The sequence below is a fragment of the Rhinolophus sinicus genome, linkage group LG18 (genome assembly GCF_036562045.2).
Source record: "Rhinolophus sinicus isolate RSC01 linkage group LG18, ASM3656204v1, whole genome shotgun sequence".
Classification (NCBI taxonomy): Eukaryota; Metazoa; Chordata; class Mammalia; order Chiroptera; family Rhinolophidae; genus Rhinolophus; species Rhinolophus sinicus.
The window spans coordinates 16,997,577-17,022,184 of NC_133767.1; the positions used below are offsets into that span (position 1 = coordinate 16,997,577).

Here is a 24,608-nt window from a genome sequence, read left to right on the forward strand (position 1 = left end):
TATGAGGAAGACTATACCTCCAAAAATTATGAAACGTATTTATAAGTTTGCTGGTCTACTACTGCTGGATGCTATTATATGATAAACAGTTCACTACTGCCTGTTTCCTAGTTTTCACTAGAAAGCAAAGATTACAAATAGTTTAAAAAGTTGGAAGAAGAGCTAAGAATACAAATAACTACAGAGAAAATATCAAAACACCTAGAGTAATAAGCATAAATTAAGTGCACAAACTACGAGCACTGATGCTGAGAATGGGAAATAAGAAGCAATGGACCTCGCCTGCGAACTTTCTCCCACTACAGAGATGCACTGTAACTTCTTGTTCTGTAAACTGTGATGACAGCCCCTGCTGAGCTATGATTAACATTTACTGAAACAGAAAACATACACATTATCTGTATTTGTCAGTACTGACAAATGGATAAGGTATATCTTTAAGTTTATCTATAATTTATAGATTGTAGATTGATAGATATGTAAATAAGAGTAATTTTATAAAGTGCAAAATGGACGGCATGCATGGCATATCCTGAAAACAGGAAACACACGTCAATTTGATAAACTCTTATTTGTTACTTAGATGATTCTGGATGTGCAGGTATATGCTGGTCCATTTATACCCTGTATTTCTTGCTGTGAAATGACCCCAGTCTGCAGCTGGCTGCAGAGGCCAGTCCAAGAACGACACCTTTCGGTCCTGTACCCGCAGCGTCAGTTCCTCAGGCCAGGCTGTCATCACGCTGAGAGGCTCCTACTTTGCTGCCTGTCTTTTCAGATTTGTCACCAGGCAGTAATCTTGATTGAAAAGAACGTCTCCCATTTCTTATGACTTGCAAGGCTGAGGATTCTGGTCGTGGCTCCCCAGATCTTTACCGCTCTGCCATCAGTTTAGAAGTTGCCCCATCTTTCACATCTTTATTCTGCCGACTCGACACAGAGCTATCCTTCTCGGCAACAACGGGGGCTCCTACTGCCCCCGCCTCTTCTAATCGTTATTCTAACTATTTATGTCGAAAAAGTTTATTTCATTTAACGTGATGCACAGGCAATCACGCTGTCCTCTAGGAGTAAGGCTTAATTACTCTGTAACAAATGCCTTGCATCACTTCTTTCCTAGACCAGATTTGTAAGTTTCTGAAATTGAGAAAATAACACTTAAACTAATAACACTGAAATTATTACCCCCGAAAAAGCTTTTTTACAAAACTACTGGGAAATAATGAGGATGAAAGAAAATGATTGTATATGAAAAGTAGGATGTGTGTTTTTTATGAAAAAAGGTCTGAGGAATAGAGATGCATTTTTTGGAAAGGGGGGAAAAAAGAATTTTGTCCTAAAGTAAAATGATTATTCCAAAACAAGAAAGAAAAAATACAGGACATCACCTAATTGGATATGAAAAGTTACAGAAGGTTTATGGAAAAGAAATCTTGAGAAAGGAATTTTGTCTTGACCGGAGATGGGAATTCCAATAAGCAACTACAGTCTGCTTGTCCCCAGATGCAATTCTCCACTAGTCCCAAATAAACTCATTTTGCTGGTAAAAGAATGGGCTATTTCATCTTTGAGTGTGAGCACATCTACCGCTGACGTGTTCAGGAATAAACTGCCCGATCAATCCTGGGCCTAACAGGCCTGTGGCCTGACAACGTTTTCAATTATTGTCATTACAGCGGACTGTATGTTGCTGACAATACATACTTGTAACAGTACCCTGACGTCTGAGCTCACTGGATGACTCAAGACAGCACAGGGGGCAGAGATGGCTCGGCACCCCGGGCTCGGCCCACAGCCCCACCCTGCACAGCGGCGTGGGGACCAGAGACAAGGGTCAGAGTAATTCTGGCCCAGTGTCTGGTGTATCAGAAGGTCCAGGAGAGGAAAGCTGCCGTCGTTCCCCAGCAAGGGTGGGGTGCTTTCCCCCTTAGACGTGGCTCCCGAGCTGGGCTCCGAGAGCTGCTCTCCACTTGGCAGTTCTTTCTGGGTCGCACGGTCCCCCGAGCTCAGCAGCCTGTGGGGGGCTGAGGCGGCTTCCAGGGAAGGGGGCAACATGCTTGGAGGTGGGTGGAATCAGCTTTAACTCCTGAGCTAATCAACTTTAACATTCTGAGGCTCGGTTTCCTCATATGAAGAAGTGGAAAGATGACGCGGCCTCACTCACGGGGGCTGAGCACGAGAGGAGAGAGCGGCTCACACAGGCCTGGTCCACAACGGCTGGTCCCGGGGATGCTGGACAGTGGATGAAGGCCCACCCGCCCACACGGCTGATCACGGAGCCATCACTCACCACGACCACAACGCGGGGACTTTCCGAGCCAGGAAACTGCACCGAGCAGACTTTTCCCCAAGAATTACATACACGAGGCACAAGGAAGGCAGTTTAAGGAAAGGCCAAGAGTCAGGGAACCAAAATCTGACCTCTGACGTGTATGGAAATTGAAACAAGAACCAAGATTTATTCACAAAAGTATACAAGTAAAAAACTGAAAGCACCATTAAATACATAGTAACGGCACAGGCATGTAAATGGTGGTACTGCCACAGGCTAGGCTATTATAAGGCAATGAAAGACAACGTTTTCCAGAAAAAGGGGCAGTGTGGGAAGAGCGCAGGTTTGGAGCCATTCAGCCCCACGTCCAACTCCTGCCCCAACTTTCCCTCTGATCCTGAGCGCCTTCCACCTGCCAGGCCCGGGGGGCGGGGGGTGAAGGCACTTTGACAATGGAGAGAGCAGCAGACACTGCCTGAAGCAGGCAGGCACACTGAGCATCCAATAACGGGACAAACAGAAGCGATGCCACAGGCACACATCACCACCTGGGTGGTGTCCCTGCCAAAACCTGCGGGGAACGATCAGACAGAACAAGATACAGGACCTTCTACCAAAAAAGCCACGCCAGGACTCTTCAAAGTCAAGGTCAGGAAAAAGAAGAAAGAGGAATGCTTGTCTGTATTAAGAGACTAAAGAGATCTGGCAACCAAATATAACACATGATCCTTGATTGTATCTTAGATTTTTAAAAAGCAAAAAAAGGACATTTTGGGAAAATCTGGACAGGGTCTATATGTTCAATGACATCATAATAATGTGACAGACACCGCTTGGTTGTGTTAATGGTATAATGGTTATATTAAGAGGGTATCTTGTTTTCAAAGATACAGGTTAAATATTCAGGGATAGTGTCAATGTCTGCAATTTGCTTTAAATAGCTCAGTTAAAAAGAAAAAGTACATGTGAGTGGGGGAGAACACAAATGTGGCCAATTATTAACAACTGGTGAATCCTGGTGAAAGATATATACTTGTTCATTTGCTTATTCTTCCAACTATTCTGCAGGCTTGAAAATTTTTCCAAGTTTAAAGTCAGGCTAGGAAAAACTTTCCAGGCCTTCATTTCATCAGTTGGAAGATGAGGATAAGATATACCAGACAGGACTATGGGAAGACTAAACGAAATAATGTGTATGATGTTCTCAACCCACTGTCTGGCATGCAGTAAACATTCAACAAATGTTAACTATGTTTTTAATTACATCCACTGTGGAAATCATTCATGCTTTTCAGCAAGTATTTCCAGCACATGCTGGCATCACACTTTAAATCCCTCTGAAGTTAAGCCACGGTCATGTAACCATGCACTCTGGCCAACGAAATACAAGTGGAAGTGGTAAGTACCACTTGTAGGCCGGAGCTTTACGAACAACTACATGACTCATAGGAAAGCACTCACTGGAATGGACCCTTCAGAAGCCTGGGTCCTTCAGTGACTGGAATGAGCAGGAGCTCCCCAGCCCTCCTGCCCCAAGCTGGACATGTAGTATCAACAGGAAATACAGTTCTCCCTGCATTAAGCCACTAAGCTTTTGGGATTGTTTGTTACACATACCATAACTTAGCTGGTGCTGACTGATACAAGTACATGTAAGATAAAATAAAAAAAATAAAAAAGACAAACTTCATAAAACACGATTCCACAGTAATTATATGTAACACCCGAGCAAGTTACTTAACCTTCTCATACCTCAGTTTCCTCATGGATCAAGTCAGGATAATTCACAGTACCTAGCTCATAAGGCTGATATGAGAATTAAATGAATTACTGAGTGTAAAACACTCGGGATCAGACAAGTACCAGACTGTGACAGCTGATACTGGCACAGTCAGAGATCTGATGATGGAGAGAAGATGGCCAAAGCCAGCATGCCCTCACACAGCACGCCCTCAGCACGTCAGCCATTCTTAAGCAACTAGGTAACTATAATACATATTTGAAAACAGGACAATTAAAACGGTCACTTTGTAAAATACTAAAACTGTGAGATTTTAGAGTTTCTTTTTTCTTCTTTATACTATTCTAACATTTCTGTACAATGAGCATATGATAAAGTTCCTAATTATAAAAGTAATTTTTTTTAGATGTTGAGTATTTATTACTATTTCTAACACTTCACAAAGCATTTTGTTAACATTCTATAATGATGTTACCCAGTAAATGTCCCATTATTTCCTTATGTGAAACAGACCATATTTTAGAAGTACATCTAATCTCTCAGGAAGGTTTTTCAGAGAAATCTGACTCCTTCTACTTGACTACTGAGAGCTCCTGATGGAGTTTTCCTCCCTCCTTTAACATAAACAGTCAACTTAAAGTGCCGTTTGTGAAGATATCGAGCTCTTGTGAATCTCTCTGAAATATCTATATTTGGAGAAAGGTTAAAACGTTTCAAAAGATAATTTTTAACTTCTTTGCTCCCCAGTGTGTAGAGGCGCACTGCTCTGCTTGCTTGTACAAGTATCTAAAATAGATCGGTCATCCCTGCAGGACTTTTTTATCCACAGAAGGCACCATCAACAGTGCTTCCAATAAACGTTTTTCTTATTTTTTACATTTCAAATACGAGAAGGGGCAGCCTGCCCTCAGGAAACAGGCCCCGCTGATGTGTTCACTGAACCCCACAGCTAAGTGGTGTCTCCCCAGGCTGACTCTTCCCCGTGACAGCCATGTGACTGCGCACAGAGAATTCACCGCATGAGCTTCAGATGCAAATTGCAGCCGCCACAAAGCAAGAACACTGCGGCCCTGCTAGCTCCTGGGATGTCCCTGCCCGGCAGCCACTTACTGTCATCCAGTGGCATCTTCCTCTGTGGGGCCACCGCATTGGCTTTCAGGTTGCGATAGTCCCGGGACAGTGCGGAGATGAGGCTGGCATGGTTGATGGAGCGCACAGGCCACTGCTGCTCGTTCTCGGGGAGGTTTGGCCATGGGAGCAGCAGGATGTTAGAGAGAGCGCGGCACACCAACACCTGAGCCTGGAAGAGACCCCACCGCATGCATCGTAAGACGTTCCAGAGCATCGGAGAACAGAGCGGCCATGCGTCACAGCCCTTGGTACCCGAGCTCGGGCCCCAGGCTCCTTTCTTAAAACCTGGACCTGGGGCTTTGCTTCAACTCGGGAAACCCAGGGAGGAAAGAGAAAAGGAAGCATAACACCAGGGCCAGCCCCAGTAACCAATCCTGGCACCGTCACTTCCCCTCTAATCTAGTGCTTGCCCCAGCAGAGGGACACGTCTGACCCTGCCTCTAACTGGCCTCCACAGCTGGCTTCTGACACCCTCTGAGGAGCTCAGAAGAGTGCTGGTGGGACAATCGCTTCCCATCAGTGTCCCCTGGCGCCAGCTCAGCAGCCAGGGGCTCGGAAAGAACTGTCTTGAGCCCCTCCAACCATCTGGATTGTTTCTGAGCTTCCAGCCTGAGCCTCCCAGGAGGCCTCGCGCAGTAGCAGCCACACTGCCAGCTCTGCCAGCAGCACGGCCGCTGTGCGTTACCAGGAACACTGCTCCTGTGTGAACCAACACGCCGCCTGCCCCGTCAGAGGGCATTACAGGAGGGCATAGAGGCTGCTCAGCGCCAGGCCTTAGGAAAGCCGTCCACATTGGCATGGCCATTAAGTGCTGGGCGCAAAAAGCAAGGCCAGACTCTTCTCCGCAGCTTCCCCAAGGACGAGCCCCGGCTCCGGTGCCCACCAGGTGGCCCCGTGGCCTCACCTTGTCAACGAGGCGCTGGGCAGAGGCGTCCGTGATCCTGTTGAACAGTTTCTGCACAGCGGGGATGCTGATCAGGAAGACGGGCCTCACGGTGGTGGCCAGAGACACCAACAGGTGGCACGCAGACAGCAGCAGCTTGTCCTGGACCTGACGGGGCGGGGGGAGAGGACACGTCAGCTCGCTGCACCCCGAGGGACTGGCATGAGAACTCTGAGGAGGCAGCCACAAGCGAAACGCGGTTCTTGGCCGCCAAGCTAGGGCGCGCAGGCTCTCTCTGAAAGGCGCTTTCCTCCGGTGACGCCCGTCAAGAGGCGTCCTCTTCTCTGCCGTGTGCACAGCTGCTCCTGCAGGCCAGCACCGCCACCTCCAGCTCCTCCAGCTCAACAACCTACAGTGGCTCCCGTCAGCCCTTGCACCACATGCCCACCTCCTGGGCAGGGCATCCGAACCACTCAGACGGGTCACCTCCTTCCTCTACTCCAAGCAAACAAGACCCCGCGGCCGCGCCTCTGTGCTCCGCCAGTCCCCAGGCTCCCCACTGCCTGCACGCAACGTGCCAGTCAGAAACGGGATTCCAGCACCGTTCTGCCCTTGTCACAGTAGCAAAGGAGAGAACTTTCTATAGGCAAGACTTTATGCTGGGAAGACATGGTGAAAACAATACACAAAAGCGTCAGGGGCACGCAGACGTGCTTAGGGAAGAAACGTTACTATAATTTCCTGGGAGCACAAAGTATCCCTAACCTTTCACGCTACAATCCCACCAATTCCAAGGAAATTACCTAAAAGGAGGAAGTTACGTTCATGAATACACGCACTTTACAAATATTTGCAATGGCTGTTTTCAAGTGGCAGCTACTTAAAAGTCCAGCAGTAGCTAGGGAAACTATGAAAACACCCCCCTCCGTGGGATATCACAACTCATTTACAAATTACAAGCATAAGCACAACGGAAAGCTGTGGAAAACAGTTCATTATCCTGTCAATAGTGGCACAGAACGCTGTGTGTGACTGAAACCATGGGACAGAGAAACGAGCGTCTATACGCTCTGGTGATATAAGCTGCTGTCTTCCTGGAGCATAACTTCCTAGAACCTATCAAGGCTTATGTGGACATAACCTTCCGCCCAGCAGTTCCACTTGCAGGGACCCACCTACAAGGGTCCAACCTCCGCTAACACGAGCGTTATAATACATCCCACTGCAGAGCCACAGGAGGCAGTTTGCAAAACTGAAGTGGCTCTGCACGTGTAAAGGACGCCAAACCACACTGTTAGGCAAAGGAACCCGTATCTCCAGGCATCGGCCAACTGTCAGTGACATGTGTAAGAGGAACACGTCTGAAGGACACACAGCCGTGGAGAAGGTTTGGGAAGAAGGGCGTAAAGGGCACCACAGCTTTTCAGTCTATAAATCTGAACTGTGCTGTACTTTTCACAATAAGCGCGTATCCACATAGGACTCAGAGAACTAAAACCAGGAAGTCCTATGTGCCTTTATGTGAAATGACGCATACTGTACCCCAGCAGTGTAACAACTGAGTCTAATGCTATGTAGCCTTCGGGGCTACAGTCAGCGGGTTCGAGGACAGAGGCACAGAGGAAGCTAAAGGGGCAGCTTCGCCATTGAGACCTTGGTGCTGATCAGGGGTGTGACGGCATCCATGGTGGTGGAGATGAGCGTGACGAACTGCTGCGTGTTCTGCCGATGGGCGTCGCTGCAGTACTGCGCCAACCAGTGCGAGTAAGCCTGCAGAGCGGCCAGGGACTGGGCGTGCCTGCGGGAAGGAGACAGGGCGCGAGGTCAGAGGTCACGGGCAACGTACGGTAGCGTCACACGTGTCGCAGGAGGAGACAATGCCATCTGCTGCGTTTCCTGTTCCAGGATCCGTCCAACAGCATGGAAATCGTTTACTGGCTCACGCAGCACCTAAAAACTGAAACCATGAGCTAAATGTTGCCACCACAGCCTGAAACCCAGGGGGCAGTCAGTAAATGTCTCCCAGATCTTACTCGATCTCTCTGTGACACCCGTGAGCTCCCCTGAGAAAATGATAATAAAAAACAGAACCAAAGAACTTAGGTGATAATGACTTGACTTGGGAACTAGCAAAAATGTAACATCCACAGCTGCGGATCAGGGTGTAGACACCTACCAGGTTTTACCGCTTTACAAACAAGTTTTGCTGGAAGCTTCCACAGTTTAAGCCTCTGTCCCACCATGTATTGTATCTGACTATGGGACAACTCTGGAGGTGGCAAACACTATTTGGTTTATGCCAATTTTGTACTGCATTACAAAATTGTACAGGCAACAAAATATACATCATGACAGCTCAGAATTCATCAAGGCTAATACATCTTAAAGTGGGGCAGACCTTACAAACACCACACCTCCTAATAAACCTAAATGTAACTTCTCCCTTTCCTATCATAATCTGTGGGGTGACCCTCGGAGACTATGTAAATATTCTGTTCCCCAACAAACACCCATGGTTTTATCACCCATTGAGGATCCCTGCCAAAATCATTACTGCATTGGTGAACGCAAACTGGTGATTTTTCTAATTCTACTTTTTCTTTTCTGTTCATTAGCTGACATTCTTCTGTAAAAAAGAGCTTTCCTTCCCCATCTTTTTTCAATCACTATGGATGCATGGATTCTTATATTCAATGTTACAATCCATTATCATTGTTATTCTTTCTTGATGATCAACTTGTCACCTCTGGCAGGAGTAACCCTCTCAGGCTGGTCCCTGCATCCTTTACATGTCCCTGACATTCACTGAGCACTTCCTTCCTTCCTGACTCAACAAGAGTCTCCAGGGTCCCCCTCCCCAAACTCAGAGCATTTCTCAAGGAGCCCCGCCTTTTAGTGGAGAATGACCCTTAGAAACCGAGAGCCGGGATACTCGGTAGCACTACTTCTAGGATCTTTCAGTAGACAGTGCTGGGACGTATGCAGACCCACTTTAAAATCAAACTTAGCATCAAAACTCACAGGGCAAGGTAAACTCAAGTGCCTCCAGACATGATGCAAGAGGAAGGACACACCACCACCTACGTAGTCTTCTTGCTAAACATGTTTCTAATATTACAGGAGGAAAAACAACTAGACAAATCCAGATTTTTAAGATTGCTTTAAAAAACAAATTTCGGGGCTGGATCTCCGAAACGTCAGTCTGTCTCTCTCTACCCCTCCATCTTCCCATTCCTCTTCCCTGCAAACATGCACAATCGGAAGAACTGTTCTAGATTTTAAGAGACAAATGTAATCTGTGGTTCATAAGTAGTTACGCTTTGGATCCAAATCGATACATGTATATATGTATACAGGACACACCTGGGACAATTGGGAGCATATGAATATAGAAACGTGTATCTGTATGTGTGTCTTCTCTCTCTCTCAAAAACACTAGGTGATATTACTGTATTCATGCAAGTTTCTTAGCGTTGCTAAGGGTATTATGGCTACACAGGAGAATTACCTTGTTGCTAGGAGACACATGCTAAAGAATTTATTGGTGAAGCAACATAGTCTGCAATTTATTTTTAAGTAGTTCACACACACAAAAATGTATGTATGTGTGTATGTACACATGTGTACACAGAGAAAAAGCACAAGAAACAAGAGCAAATGTGACAGAATATTTACAATCGATGAGTCTATCCTAAGAGTATAAAGGTGTTCCTTATGTTTCCCCCTTTTCTATAGCTTGGCACTTTTTCAAAATAAGAAGTTAGGTAAGAAATGTACTAAGTGCCTTAAAGTAAGAAAATATAGATATTGAGAGAGTTTAAAATTCATAGCGACCAGGCAGTTCTTTCGCCTTCTGTACTGAGAATCCAGTGACCGTTTTACCCTTCGTTTAGGATCTGAGCACAAAGGCAGGAGGGAGGACTTGAAGTCTGCCTCTACAGGCTCAGAATTTCGGTCAATCCATCAGATTGATGGAGCTCCTTAAGGACAAAGGGACGGGCTCTAAAACTTCCAGAAATCGTGTGCAAGGGGATTGTGTTTATAGGCAAATTAGCGCCTTTTGCAGGAGAAGATTCACAGCTTTCTTTAAGTTCTCAAAAAGGAAAGAAATATTTACAACATGGAAACCACCATAGTGAAAAAAGATTCTATCATTTATCTAATTTGCAGCTCCAGAATGCTCCAGAACAGACGTCAGCAGACTTTTTCTGTAAAAACCAGTGTAAATATTTTAAGCTCTGCAGGCCACACATTCTCTGTCACATTCAACTCTGCCATTATAATGCAAAAGCAGCACAAACAATATGTATGTACATGAGTGGGCATGGCTGTGTGCCAATAAAACTTTATTTACAAAAGCTGGCAGCGGGTTAGATGTGGCCCGCTCTAGCCTAGAGCAGGCCTTCTGGGCAGTGTGACCTCTGGGCTATGGCCCATGTCAGTCCCCATTCCTCTACCCCATTTGTCACTTTCCTAATGGCTTCCGATCATCTATCCAGTCTCTCAAAGCGTGGTCCCTGCAAGTCCTGTGTCAGCATCGCCTGAGGCTGTTTCCTGGGCCTTATGCCAGCCTATCCATCAGAACCTGTGAGCAGATGTGTCCCCACGTCATTCTCTGCACATCACAGCGCCGGTCCGTTCTAGGCTCAGACCCACGGCATTCACGGTGCTTCCGCCCTGGCTCCCATGCCCACCTGTGCAGCCCCACCTCCCAGCGCCCGATGTGCACCACCTCGCCCCGTCTCGGCCTGTGCCGTCCTCTCCTCCTGAAATGACGCCCCCTCCGTGGATCCCCCGTTCCCAGAGCTCCGCTGCCTGATGGAGCCCACTCTCTCCGACCACCTCGGCCCGGGCGTTCCATCAAACAATCTTCCTCTTCCAGGTTTGGAGGTGGGAGTTTTCTCGTGCAGCCACCACTGTGGCCTTTATCTGCACAATTCCTGGGGGCTGGGGGACAAGGTCCTTCCCGAGACGACAGACGTCTGCCTGTACTTACACATCGATGAGGTCCGGTTTCAGGACCGACGGCACGGCAGTCTCAATGTTGTACAGTTTGATCTGAGAGCCGTACAGAGTGACTTTGACCAACCTGCCGGCAAAGGAGGTGAGAGAAAACACTCAGCTTCTGAACCAAAGGAAGACAAAAGGAGAGAGGCGCCAACAGAGGTCCCCAAAATAAAGGCCAGACCTTCAGTTTCATCCCAGAGATATGACCTGAGATGTGCATAAAAGATTTATCCACAGACACCCACGAAAGCATTACTTACAGTAGCAAAAATTTTTGAAAACCCTATAAATATCTAACATATACTCTCTATGATGTACTATAATATATACAATAAAAATAATTAAAATATAAGTTTTGGTTGTGTGTTTTACAATAAAAAAATTTTTTTTAAGTAAACATTTCAAATGGGTAGATCTATATGATAAAGCAAATACAGCTCTGTAGAATCTGGGTGATGGGCGTAGCCTGTATTATTTTCCCACTTTGCTGAAGATTTGAAAATGTTCATGATAAAATATTGGGGCAGTGAGTGGAGGGAGCAAAAGTCCTTAGAATGAATCGAGGGTTTTTTTCGTTTGTTTTGCTCTGATCACCCTCACTGGGTGCCAGAGGCACACGGTGGTTTTCCTGGAGCAGCTGCACAGTGGCCACTTGCGACTGGACCTCTATCCCTCCATTGGGTTCCTCTGCACAGAACACACCAGAAATGTGCCATCGCCACCTCCACCAACAGTGACACTGCGTGGTGTCAGAATCCCCAAACAGCTCACTGATGCTCACTTACTCCAAGCAGCAGCAGCTGCGTAAATCCAGGTGTTTTCTTTCCCAGCACAACTTTCAGAAGCGAGCGGCTGAGCCTGCTGCCGCCCGGGGCTCACTGCACACCAACGAGCATTAAATGCAGGAACTAAAAGCCAGCTCTCCTGGCGCATGGAAAACGCCTCTTTCCTCAGAGACAGACAGACACTCTTTTCCGAGTCAAGAGGGAAAAACTGGCGACCTGGCAAAGTTCCCTCCGTGCCTGCTCAGAAAGGAAAGCTGCGAGCAGGCCTGACCGGACGCCAGGGAAGACAGCGTGCTCCTCCCTCCGTGCAGCAGAGCAGGGGTTCTCGAGCTTCGCTGGGCGTGAGAATCACCGGCGAGCTTGTTACCAGGGCGAGCTCCCCGTCCTACCCCACAGACCATAGCTGGAAATAGGCATCTCTGGAAAGCACCCGGGGGCTCTGATGCCTGCGGACACCCTCTGGGAATGCTCCTCGGCTGCGGGCAGAGGAGGACTTCATCACAAAGCTACAAGCTGGTCAGAAAGGGGCAGACAGGCGGGCACTGCCAGTCAGTCAAGAAGGGGAGGGTCAAAGAGCCACGGCCCCCAGTCTGACCTCCCAGGAAGGGGGGCGGTGACTAGAAATCTGAACAGTTACTACAGGAAGGAGTACACATGTGCCCTGGGGTCCACTCTTCAAATTGCTCTCCATGCTTACACTCGTACAGTAAGTACTAAGTATATTCACAACGGGCAACTATCACCACCAACCATTTCATCCTGTAGAACTTGATACCCATTAAATAATAATTCTCCATATCCCAGCCCCGGCCCTGCAACCACCATTCTCCTTCCCGACCCTATGAATCTGACGCCTCTAGGGACCTTCTATGCGTGACTCACACAGGACGACCACATTCTGTTTTTACATTCCACGGCGTTCTTTAACGCTGTTCCACACTAAAAATGGACTTTTGAATGTCTTTTAATGTTTCTATGGTTAGCAGTTTTAATGCCAGGTTTGTTTTCTGGAACCTATAGGTGAAAACACTGCTAAACACACTGGCTATTAAGATCACGTGGCTATAACAAGGCACCGCCTCTCACACTTTAAGTTGAAGACAAAATTAGCTGAGTTATCAAGTACTGGTGCTCTGGACTGAAGCGGTGCAGAGAGGTCCCAAGCTGTCACTTCCCAGGTCCTGAGAGATACATCTCTCTGCACTGAGGCCTGGAAGCAAAGGGCACAGTCCTGGACTCAGGGAGCTGCTTAGTCCACGGGCTCCGTCACAGGAGCTGTGTGACCCGAGGCAAGGCACTCAGCGTCTCTGGGCCTCGCTGACTCGCAGGTAAAGTGACAATACCTGTCCTTCCAAGTACAGATGGAAGGTGCAAAATGACTTTCGAAAACATCCTACTACTATAGGCCGCTTTTATTATTGATATTAATCTGGCTTTTAAAGAGTCACTTAAAATTCTTAGTTATCTCTATTTTTAAGCTTAGAGTAACAGTTAAATAAAAACCTGGGAAGCAAGTGACGAGGCCTGCAGCTTGGTGTCCCCTCAGTGTGTTAGCAGTGATGCGGCTACTGGGCCAGGGGAAGCACCAAGCGTCTCCATCTTGACTTTGGGCTGGACCCACATCCACCCAGTTTTGATCCAATCAACTCAGTGTTACTGTGAAATGCACGAGCCGCCCATCACTTCCATCTTAAGCGTACGACTTAAGTGTGTGAGTTCCTGAGCAGAGGGGCAGCGGGCAGACTATGTAGCATGAAATGTTCCTCAACAAATGCAGCTGTGAACCCTACGAGGGACCCAGGGGAGGAAGTCGCGAGAGGGCTTGGTGGTGGGAAGGATGGGAACCCCTCTCAGGTCAGGCGTGGCGGCAGCCCAGCTTTAACTCCCTAGGACCCGAACAGGACGAGAAAAGCAGTCCTATTACACCAGGACAGGGAAAGTCCCACCTGTGACATCTAGCTGCCCATTACCTGCTTGTTTGTCCTTTTATTAATTAACATGGCCTTCCTGATGTCTCTGTAGCCTCTAAGCAGAGACCTCACCTTCTCATCTGGCTAATCCTGTCTTTACATCTACATACGAGACCCTCAATGAAATTAACAGCTGTATTTTTGTCTGCTACACAGCAGGCCCGGTGCCAAGTGCCTCATCTCATTAATTCCCCCAAGAAACCGACGAGACTCCTCCCCACTCCACTCTACCAGTGAGGAGCCTGAGGCTCAGAGGCCACGGGACCCACGTCTCCATGTTCACGTTGCAGGGGCAGAGCCTCGGTTTCCCTGGCGCCAGGGCAGCGGCTGGCGGGAGCGCACTGCCCTCACACACGAAGGCACAGCGGAGCGCCGCAGAGGGCCTAGCGGCCAGCCTACCTCTCCACGACTGTGAAGGCGTCGCTGAAGCGTGCAGCGAACACGTCTCCGGTGAAGTACTCGGCCAAGCGGCCGGCAGCCTGCAGCAGCGAGCTCAGGTCTCTCAGGGAGCAGTGCAGCCGCCGGCAGTCGTTCTCCGCTGTGATGTTCAGCCTGTGGCCTGCAACACAGCAGTGCAGACGTGTCGTCATGGGAAGAACATGCCTTAGTGACCACGACAGACAACGGCTCAGCCAGGCCAGATACGTTTAGCAAAACCCATTCTCTAAACTCAGCAACCCACAGGCTGACTCCCGGGACCACGCAGGGCGGCTGGGCCAGCCTGGGGGTGACAAATGGACCGAGCACCTGTCAGGTCCTGACGCCACCAGTTTTACAGACAAGGGAGCACACCCGGGAGGCCCAGTAACGTGCCCAGTGTGGGCCCCATTTCCGGGGCAGAGCTGCTGTCCTCATCAAGCCCGTCTAAGCAGCTCCACACCTCCCTGCCCTCTGCACACGGCCCTGCCATAGGATGATGTCTCCATGGGCTGAGGGGCGGGACTGTCCCTGCTCAAAGAACAGGGTCGCTCGGCGGCCCAGCCCAGGAGAGCCGTAGGCGCAGAGCATGAGACACCCAGCACAGCACTGGGACTCGGGGCAGGTTCCCTGCCACCTGCTGGCTCTGGGCCTCGGCAAGCCCTTCTGTCTCATCTTCAAAATGGAAAAATATGCTACTATTTCATTCACTGTTGTAAGGGCCAAGCTGGAATGCACAGAAAAACCCATACACTATACACCATTATTCAATGTTTGCAATAATTATGACAGAAAAAGCTAGTGATTTTCTAAGGCCTGAAACTCCCTTGCTTTTCAACATCATTTCTACAAGCTGAGCAAGGATAATGCAAAGATGAAAGACAAAACTGCCTCAGTTCGGCAACCTCTTGGGCCCCTCTCCCCACAAGGCCCACAAGACAGTAAGAACCATGAGCCAGAGGGGAGGGCTCTGCATTCGATAAAGTCCTCCTCCATCACCCAGCAGGACTGAGGGGGGGGCAGTACCAGTCAGACCACTGCCCCCGGGTACCTGCGATCCCACCAGTCCCGACACTGTCCAAGGCTTTGCCCTCCGCTGCCACTTCAGGGCTTTACTGTCAGGAGACAAGCACCTCAAAGCGCTCATCACCAACCCTCCTCCCGCGGCGCTCCACAAGCACCTTCCTAGAACCCCGATGGAGGCGCACAGCGCCCTGCAGCAAGGGGCCAAAGCCTCCTGGGCTCCCGCCAGCTAAAGGGGGAAGCCTGACCTCCCAGTACCAGCTCCAGGTCTCCCACGACCTCACCGCCCCCGACGGTTCCACTCTATCATTGCGACCCGATAACCCCCAGGGCACCTCATGCCTGCACAAGGGTGTCCCTTCCTGGACTGCCCACCCGCCTTGCTCGCTCTCACGTCTCCTGCACACCCACGTAACCAGCACCTCTTCTGGGAGGCCCGCCCCCCCACCCTTCCCCCAGCAGAGAACCTGCCTCCCGGGCACCTCCTGAGCTCCTCCCGGGCACCTCCTCCCGGGCACCTCCTCCCGGGCACCTCACGCACAGACAGATAAACTAATGACTCACAAGTCTTCTCACTTTCAAGTCCTTCATGGGAAGGGGCCACGCCCAGTGTCACACAGCACCTGGTACAGCATAAGTGACCCCAGGTGCAGAAGTGAGTTCAATACAACAGAACAAAAAGCAAACTAGACAGAGCAGAAGAGGGAATCTTGGGAGCTTAACTTCCTCGAACTGCCCTTGGGGATATTCACATTAGTATTTAAAGGTGAATGCGGATGAGCTACACCTGTGGAGAAGAAACCAGCAAGGCTGAATGAACACCTACGAAGGTGATGGGTGAAGTAGCCGGTTTGATGCCTGACCTCCTACACCGACTTCCGAGCGGTGAAGCTGGGGACGGACCTGTGACAACACATGGAAAAGGGGACACTGTGTCCAGGGCACTGTGGGTCACATCCCAAGGAGAACAAAAGAAGGGGCAGGTCCAGGAAGGACCTTACAAGGTGACAAAGGCCAGCTCTGACCGGCCCCGATCGCGTGTTCTTTCCTCCACAGAGAGCAAGCAGAGCCTTCGTGCAGAGATGACTGTCCGCCCCCAGGCAGCCCTGCGAGGGCCCCGGGGGGGCATCCAGGAGCCTGAGCCAGGCCCCCCAGTCAGAGCAACAGGAGGACCAGCCCACAGCACCAGCCTGGTGAGCCCACAGCAGACCGAACCAGGAACCATTTCTAGCCACGCTGGGTCACATGAGAGGACACACCCCTCTCTTCATCCCCACCCCGTTAACAAAAGGAGCACAATTATACACCTCCCGAGTGTCTGGGATTTTCAGGGTCAAGGAGAGCCAGCCGACTCCCAGGGTAAACTTCTAAACCCTGCGGCTCCCCTGCACACCCGCCACGCCTTCCGGCTCTGTGGGAAACAAACCTCCTGAACACACCTCCGGGAACGGATGTGGTGGCAGGACAGGGACAAGGCCAGCCTTTCCTTCGAAAGCGGTGTGGGTGGGCTCTGACTGAGAGCCCGCGGCCAATCACTCTCCCTGCACCCACCCATCTTCATCTTCACTCCGTCTCCCACAAGCTCCACCCTGATCACTAGTTTTCAGCTTATCTGTTGTACTGAATACCTGGAACGAGGCACCCTCAGGTGTATGTTTAAGAACTAGGTTCTTAAATATTTGAAGCATGAAGGGAAACATTCTGTTTCTGTCTTAAAAACCAACTCCAAACACCACCGTAAGTCAAGGTCCCGTCTGCGTACAGCCCGACAGACAGTCATTAGACAGCCAAGAGCCACCCTGCCCAGGCCTGCGGCCCTCCCCTCCGCCCACCCGCCATCCACACAAACCACCTGAGGCACGGCCCTTCCCTGGCACCGCACCCAGATGCCACGGAGCCCAGTGCCCCTGGAGGGAGCCCCCACCCATGGACGCCTTGGTCAGACGTGGGGAACCTCCTGCCTTTACTTCCTCCTCACGTCCCCGGCCCACTCCTGGAGGGTGGAACACAAACTGAGCCGGAGCCTGCTGACACGCGACAGGCAGTCCTGGAGGGATGTGAAGACAGGGGAGACGTTCCTGCAAACTGCACTTGGCTGACATAACGCCCGAGGGTCCCTTCCGTGTCCCATCACCCTCCTGGGAGTCCTCACCATCCGGGTCACTCCCCGCTACACCTGCCCTAACTTGTCTAACGAGGAGCCGTGTCCACAAGGAGAAGCAGCTCGGACTGCCGTGCGTGGTTTCCACTAACTAGGAGTTTGAACCATATGCAACTGCTGAGGTTTGGCCATTTCTGGCCGAACAAAACTGCAATTCCATGTAATTCATCTTAACACACGTGCCATCTAAGGTGCATGTTAACCCAAACTGCAGCTGGTTCTTTCCCGCAGTACCTGCAAGCCGGACGAACACACAGGCAGAAGGACCCCGTCCAAGGCTCCGCCTAGGAACCTCCTACCCCCAGCCCCACTGCCAGGTCACCAGGCACCCCCTCCCCCTGAGGAGGCAGGCTGGGGCTCCCACTGCGGAAAGCCATTCAGATCCCCCCCCTTACTCTACTTGGCTAAGCTCAGGGCTCCCCCCAGCAGCACAGTCTGCAGAGTGGGGCGTTCAGGTGAGAACACTGCTCCGTGTGGGTTTGAAACAGAAGAAATCATGGCCACGCTCAAGTCCCATCTTCCAGAAACCACCCCCTGAAGCTGCCCACATGCACTCTGAGCCACCTCCGAAAAGGAGCTCCCTGGCAAACCACTGCCCTGGAAATAAACACCTCCTGTCATGCGAGTTCAGTCTTCTCCTTCTGAGGGGGCTGGGGAGGTGAAGGTGTGAAAATGAGCGATTGCGGTTTGCGGCATTCCACCCCAAGGAAAAGGCAGGCCCTAAACAAACCCAAGCAGAACAAAGAATTAAGTCCCAAACTCTTACATATTGTAGCTGAAGCACTTGGTTAGGACAGACAGTCTACATGGCCAAGAGGAGGGGCTCACAGGGTTTCTCAGGGCAGAAATACTGCCCCAGGCAGGAAACATCTCAGGAGAACAGCAGACATCACACTCACAAGAGGAACGGATCCCTCGGGCCAGAAAGGGCACAAACGCCAGGTGAACGGAAAGATAGGCAGGGTGAGGGAGCCCACGGCAACAGCCCTGTCACAGCGACATGTCTGCCTTGGACTTGACTGAGGAAGAGGAAGCAGGAAGGTGAGCAGCAGTGGAGAAAAAGTGAGGCTGCCATCCACACAGGCTCCAGGAGACCCAAGAATTAAAGGCCGGGAGGATAAATATGAGTGGAAGGCGTGGGCCACAACCTATGGGGACAGGACACCGTGGCTTCTGCTGCGAGGCTAATAAGCACGCAAGTTATGTGGGGGGTAAGCAGCCATGGGAACCAGGGACAGAATGTACTCAGAGTTTCCATTTGTTAATAGCCTTTGCGTTGGAAACTTGCCTTTGGAGCCACCAAGGGATGGGAGAATACTTCGTTATGGATTGGAGAGCTCATTTTAAAAAAGGAAATAAGTGTTTCTGTGGCCTGAGAGGCAGTGCCACTGGAGTCTGCACTAAGGAGCAGGCGAGGGTGAGATTTAGAAATAATCTGGAAGAGCCTAGCACACTGTGAAATTGCCAGTAAATGAGCAGGGATACGGTACCGCACTTGGGGAAAACTAAGTCAGATTATCCTCCTCGGATGAGAAGCTCTAAGTGATCGGCTATGTCTCAGAAAAAGGATTTAAGAATCATCACTGAAAATTTTCACCTCAAGACAGACTCGATGTAATATACGAAAGGCAGCTACCACACTAAAAAGGAAGCTGAGGGGTCGATTCTGGGGGGAGGGAATACATGCTTAGTGTTTTATTTTTAAGGTCAAGAACAGTGTCGTCAGGGTCCTGAGTACATTTTAGGAGAGACCCCCAGGGTGCGCTTTTTCCCAAGAATGGATTCTGGAAACATCCGTAGCATCTGTACACAGTCAAATGATTTTCATTCATGTTGACAACCTATTTTACAGGCGTGCTTGCTCTGCAAAGTTCTGTAGAAGCTGTTCTTGCCCTGTCTACAAAACCAGGGCCTGTACTTGGGCCATGCCAAGTCCCATCAACCTCCAGGGGCCCAGTGGATTATTTAGAAGCTCATCTAGTCATGGAAAGAAGCCGTCACAGGCCACCCAGAAGGGCGGTCTCAGAAAGAGCACCCCAGGGAGGCCGTGCCATGAAAAACAAAGTGACCAGGAGCCGGGCTGCACCTTGCAGCTCGATGACAGGCTGAAACAAGAGTCACCCAGCCCCGGGGCTGCAGGCCAGGGCCAGGCCAACTCCGGCAGGGAAAACCCTGGAGGAGGAGTGCGAATGACTGCAGGAGATGCGCCGGCAGCCCGGGCGTCTGCAAACGCACTGTGAGTGTCTGGTGTTTGCAGCAGGCATGATGCACGTCCGAGTTTAGTTCATTCAACTTGGTATCCTTTCCCGTCACACCATCTTGGGACCAGCAGAAATGAGCTACGTGACTGAGTAAATTAACACCTTTGAGCAGCTCTGATTTCCTCTTTTGTAAAATAGAGCTAACGAGTATTAATGCTAACACCTCACAGGCCAGCTAAGGGAACGAAAGAAGATAACATAAGCAAATAACACAATGCGTGGCATGGAATGAGTGTTTTACAAATGGAGGTTATCATTATTACTACTATTGTTATCATTACTAGCAATAAATAAACAAGTGCTAGCCCTAAACCCCAAGAGGTGAGCTGGGTACTCAGCAGCCCAGAGCTTTCCCAGCGGCCGTTTCTACGGGGGACGCTAAGGTCCCCGGGCTCCAGGTGCTCCCCACCGGCCGGTCTGCTCCATGACTGCTCTTCTGTCCTCCTGGACTCTGACGTCCAGACAAGAAGACGTGTGTCACGGCACAGCCTTGGGTCATGTTTTCCCAGCACACCCGCAGATTTATAGGACATCAGGACATACTCCAAGGGCCAGAGTTTTTAAAAAGCCCCACCTCTGCTCCAGATTATCTCCTGCCCCCACTGAAACCTCTGGAACAGACTGTCACAGGCTTATCTTTGAGCTCCCCGTGCCCCTTTTTATCATGGCTTTTCCTTTTTTCTGTTTAGAAGTGAGGGGAGATGAGCAGCAGGGAGGTGGCAGAGGAGAAACCATGTTCTGACAGTACAGAAAGCAGTAATTGAATGTTAGTCAATCTGTTTGAATGTTGGTTAAATTAGACAATAAAAACGAGTTTACCTGACCCTGAAGTAACTACAAACTGCTGTAAGCCCAGATAAACGTCTAAATTGTCCTGAAGAACTGGGAACTGAAAACAAAGAAACAAAGATTAAAAACAAAATCATAAATGTGAGTTTTAACAGCATTTTTCCATTAAAACAGTACAAGTCCTTGGGAGGGGGCAGGCGCGGGATAAAGGTTCTCCTGGGAACCTTTCCAGGCAGCTAAGAGGTGGCTCCCTTCAGTGTCCCCCCGTTCCCACAACTGAAACCACCACGTCATATTTGGACTAAGAAAAAAAACGTCAGTTTGACACTTTTTTAAATTTTTAAACAAAACAGTGGATGCTAAGTATGCCTATTACGCTCCTAGAGGCCGTCCAGCCCCCAATGATCTCCCCCTTTGGGAGCTGAGACTGGCCTAGCTCCCTTCAAATCCAAGTCCAAGGGAAACCCGACCTTTGAGAGAAATGTACACATGCCTTTAGTGAAAGGCAGGCCGAGTGAGAAGACGGCTGGACTATATGGAAGTCAGCTTCCCTTACTCATTTAGTGACAGGACCTTCAGAACCAGGGCGGCAGCTTCTCTTTCTAAACTGCTAACTCCCCATGAAGATAAAACCTAATGTGACAGGTCCCTAAGAAAGGCAGATGACAAAATAAAATGCCACTTTCCATCGGAGAACATGAGATACAGAGCGGCTGCACAATGCACGGCCCCCCATTAGGTTAGCTTGCCTGTGAAGAAGAGACAGGTTAGAGAAATCTCCTCACAAGACAAGCACCACCTAGGGAATGAATGGGCCGTGTGATGGAAGCTGCCAGCACCTGAGCACAGGCAAGCAGTGCCAGCCCCTGCCAGGATGCACCTCCCAGCGGCTCGCTGTTCAGCAGCGTAACTCGTGGAAGTAAACCCTCTATGGCCTGGCCTGTCAAACCACCGATGAAGGCAGTAGTAACACTCACATTACGTCCCAGAGCCGCGCAAAGAAAAACAGGGCTTCCCAAAGTTGACTTAAAATATTTCGAGAAAATGCTAACATTTGATCAATGGAAGGGTCGGGGCTGGCACTTAGTTTCTGTTTGGCATACTCACTTTGGTAACACCAGTGACAAAGCAGCCCTCCTCCTCACACTGTCTGCGAAAGGAGAGCGTGAGGCTCCTGCCCCCTACATGGTGACTTACCAGGGTTGAGAAGGCGTGTGTGGGAAGCAGCTCCATCACTCTGGCCACGACCTCCAAGCTCTGGCGTAAGTACCGCTGCCACTCAGTCTGCTGCTGCAGGGGGACACGGAAGGATCAGCTCTCCTAACGGGCAGAGTCTTGTCACCTTCCCTGCCCACCTGTCCTCGGCCTAAGGCCACTCTCAGACAGAACATTTTGAAGGAAAGGCTAGTGATGGAACCAGGTTATTTGGTACTTGAAAAAGGCCAAGCTAAAATATATCTTAAATCCAATGAATTAATGTCATTAAAAGCTTTTTCCTGAGAAAGCAAATGATCCACGCAGAATGAACCGACTCTATCCCCTACAGTCATAGGAACAGATAAAAAGGCACTTGGGAAATGCTCGAGTCCCCTTTGCGGCAGCCCGACTGTAAGACCGGGCCCCTCACTGCCCTCTGAGCCAGTCCACACTGCATTCCTGTAAGTATAACCTCAGTGCCGTGCCAGGTGTGGTCTGCAGACGGCCTGTCAGAGATGCAAATGCTGGGTCCTGTCCCCAGCCCAACCCTCCCGGCGAAACTCATCCATGGAAAGTGCGAGAAGCACTGGCCTCAATCACACAGTTCACAAGAAGTGAAGCTAGTTCACAAGCACCTACTATGCACCAGGCACCAGGCACCAGGCACGCGGCCATTCCTGCCTTGTGAGTTACCCTCACATAACTGTCAACACCGACATATCACCCCCTTCCAGGAGATGAGAAACTAAGGCTCAGAGAAATCCCATGTCCACAGCTCAGTCTCCTTCATGCGAGGTTGCAGATTCACACCCAGGATACCTGGTTCCGAGAACGGGACTCTTTCTAACCCTGTAGACACGGCTCCCTCAAGGTCTTCACAATGCCACACTCACTGCTCTTTTGAAAGCCATACCAGTGACTTGAAAATGTTAAAAGCGCACGTGGTCAAGCAAAGAGCACAGGAGTTGGGGCCTTAGCGCCGCGGGGGACACCGGCATCAGTAAGTTCAAGGCTGACTTGACGAGAGCAGTTTACAAAATGTGCTCGGAAGCAACTTCCCCTCCTTCTAGCCTTATCGTGACGACTCCACCAGCAGCCAGGCGCGGGCGCAAGGCAGGGGAAGCGGGAGGCACACAGAGCTCTCACTAAACCACGCGTCCATGTACACGTGTACTTACGCCTCCCGACCACACAGGTCAAAATGCCTGAAAAACTGGTTTTTTACAATTAATGAACCCAAAGAGACAGGCTGGATACAAATATCACACGTGCAACTCAAGCCCTAAGATGACTGGCTTAGAAGACTCAGCAGAGGCTGACAGGCTCCAAGTCTCCTGTCAGAGCGCGAGTGACAGTGGCCACAGCTCAGGGAGGCTGTGTCCCTTACGTCGTCGTCCAGAGTCTCGTCGTCCAGCTCCTCCAGCTGCGCCTGGTTGTATCTGAACTGGATTCGATGCAACACCTCCGTGAGCAGGAGGCCGAGGGCGTCTTCGTACCTGGGTGGCGGCAGGAGGAATTCAAGGTCAGGTGACAGCAGGCTTTGAGCGTCGGGTCTGAAAAGGCCCCCAAGGCCCCCCGCACTGTGAAGGGTGTGTGTGAGTCACATACAAGCGGCATCTAAGCTACACTCAGCTGATGGGGTGGCACATGTGTATGTGACAGTGGAACAGCAGCAGGTTTCTCTTTATTTAGCTGTGTTCCAGGCACCTCGATGGACTGACCCTTTCTTTTCTCATTATATAACGTCCTCCTTTGTCTCTGGTAGCAATTTTTGTCTTAAAGTCTATTTTGTCTGTGTAACTACGCTAGATCTCTTTTGGTTATTGTGAGCATGGACTATCTTTTCCTATCCTTTCACTTGCAACCTAGTTGTGTCTTCGAAACTAAAGTGAGTCGCTTGGAGACAAACAACATGGAGTTGGGCCATGTTTTTTAATCCCTTCTGCCAATCTCTGCTTTTTAACTGGAGAAGTTAATCTTTTACATTTAACGTAATTACTGATAAGGAAGGACTTCTACCATTTTGCTGTTTTCTCTCTGTCATATCTTTTGTTCCTCAATCCCACCACTACTGCCTTCTTTTGTATTTTCTAGAATACCATTTTAATTCCCTTGCCATTTTTTTTCCTCTTCTTCCGCCTCCCCCCCCCCCACTCTGGTTCAAGCCGTAGTTTCTCAGTCTAGTTGTGTAGGACGCAGCTCCCTGGCCCATGCTGGTGTTATGAGCCTTGTGCTCCACACCCCACCCCACCCCGCTGAGGCAGTTGGTTGGTGGTCAGCCGCTCTCGACGGCTGCCGGCCACTCACAGTAGCACATGGTAGCCCACGGCAGCTCACATCAATCTCCGACTGCTCATGGCAACTCAGCTCCAGGGAGAGCTGTTGTTCACAATCTTAGCTGTAGAGGGCGCAGCTCACTGGCCCATGGGGGAGTCGAACCAGTGACCTCGGCGGCGTTAGGAGCAGGCGCTCCAAACACCTGAGCCACGGGGCAAGCCCTTTGCCATTTCTTTTACCATATATTTTTTAGTTATTTTCTCAGTGGTTGTCTTGGGAAGTACAGGTACTATATTTAACTATCAGTTAATTCAATAATTCAATCCTTTTAACAACTGTGAGAGGCAGGTGGTATTGATGGTGTTTTTCTGACAATTTTAATAAACCCAAACCTTAGTCCTAGGGGTGGAGCTGCTTCCTGTAGCTATCGTCTGTATCATCTCAGGGCCCCCTTTTGCTTTTCCAGTCCCCTAAAGCCAGTTTAATTCATTTCCTACATTGAATTCCTAAAATAATTAAGTGTGGTTTCTGTTTTCCTGACAGGACTCTAATAAACCACCTAATCTACTCAGGTGAGTATTAGGATAACGAGATAACCAACGCTAAAAGGTATCCAATGCCAATATCAAATGCAGTCCATCTAGACTAAGAGTTCCAGACTCTGGAGAGACCGTCTAAAGACATTTCAGAGTGT

The 24,608-nt window shown here is 49.8% G+C and overlaps 1 protein-coding gene across 2 annotated transcripts in view; it reads right to left on the reverse strand.

The window, feature by feature from the left end:
* The window catches only part of XPO6 (exportin 6), a 100,028-nt gene that overhangs the window by 10,553 nt on the left and 64,867 nt on the right, over positions 1-24,608 (reverse strand). For both annotated transcript variants that reach the window (XM_019754694.2, XM_074322979.1), the window contains 8 exons: positions 23,025-23,133; positions 21,638-21,730; positions 20,471-20,540; positions 14,189-14,348; positions 11,024-11,116; positions 7,681-7,825; positions 6,049-6,195; positions 5,124-5,313 (listed from right to left, as the gene is read on the reverse strand). In XM_019754694.2, coding sequence (XP_019610253.2) covers positions 5,124-5,313; positions 6,049-6,195; positions 7,681-7,825; positions 11,024-11,116; positions 14,189-14,348; positions 20,471-20,540; positions 21,638-21,730; positions 23,025-23,133 — 1,007 coding nt within the window. The remainder of the gene's footprint in view (positions 1-5,123; positions 5,314-6,048; positions 6,196-7,680; positions 7,826-11,023; positions 11,117-14,188; positions 14,349-20,470; positions 20,541-21,637; positions 21,731-23,024; positions 23,134-24,608) is intronic.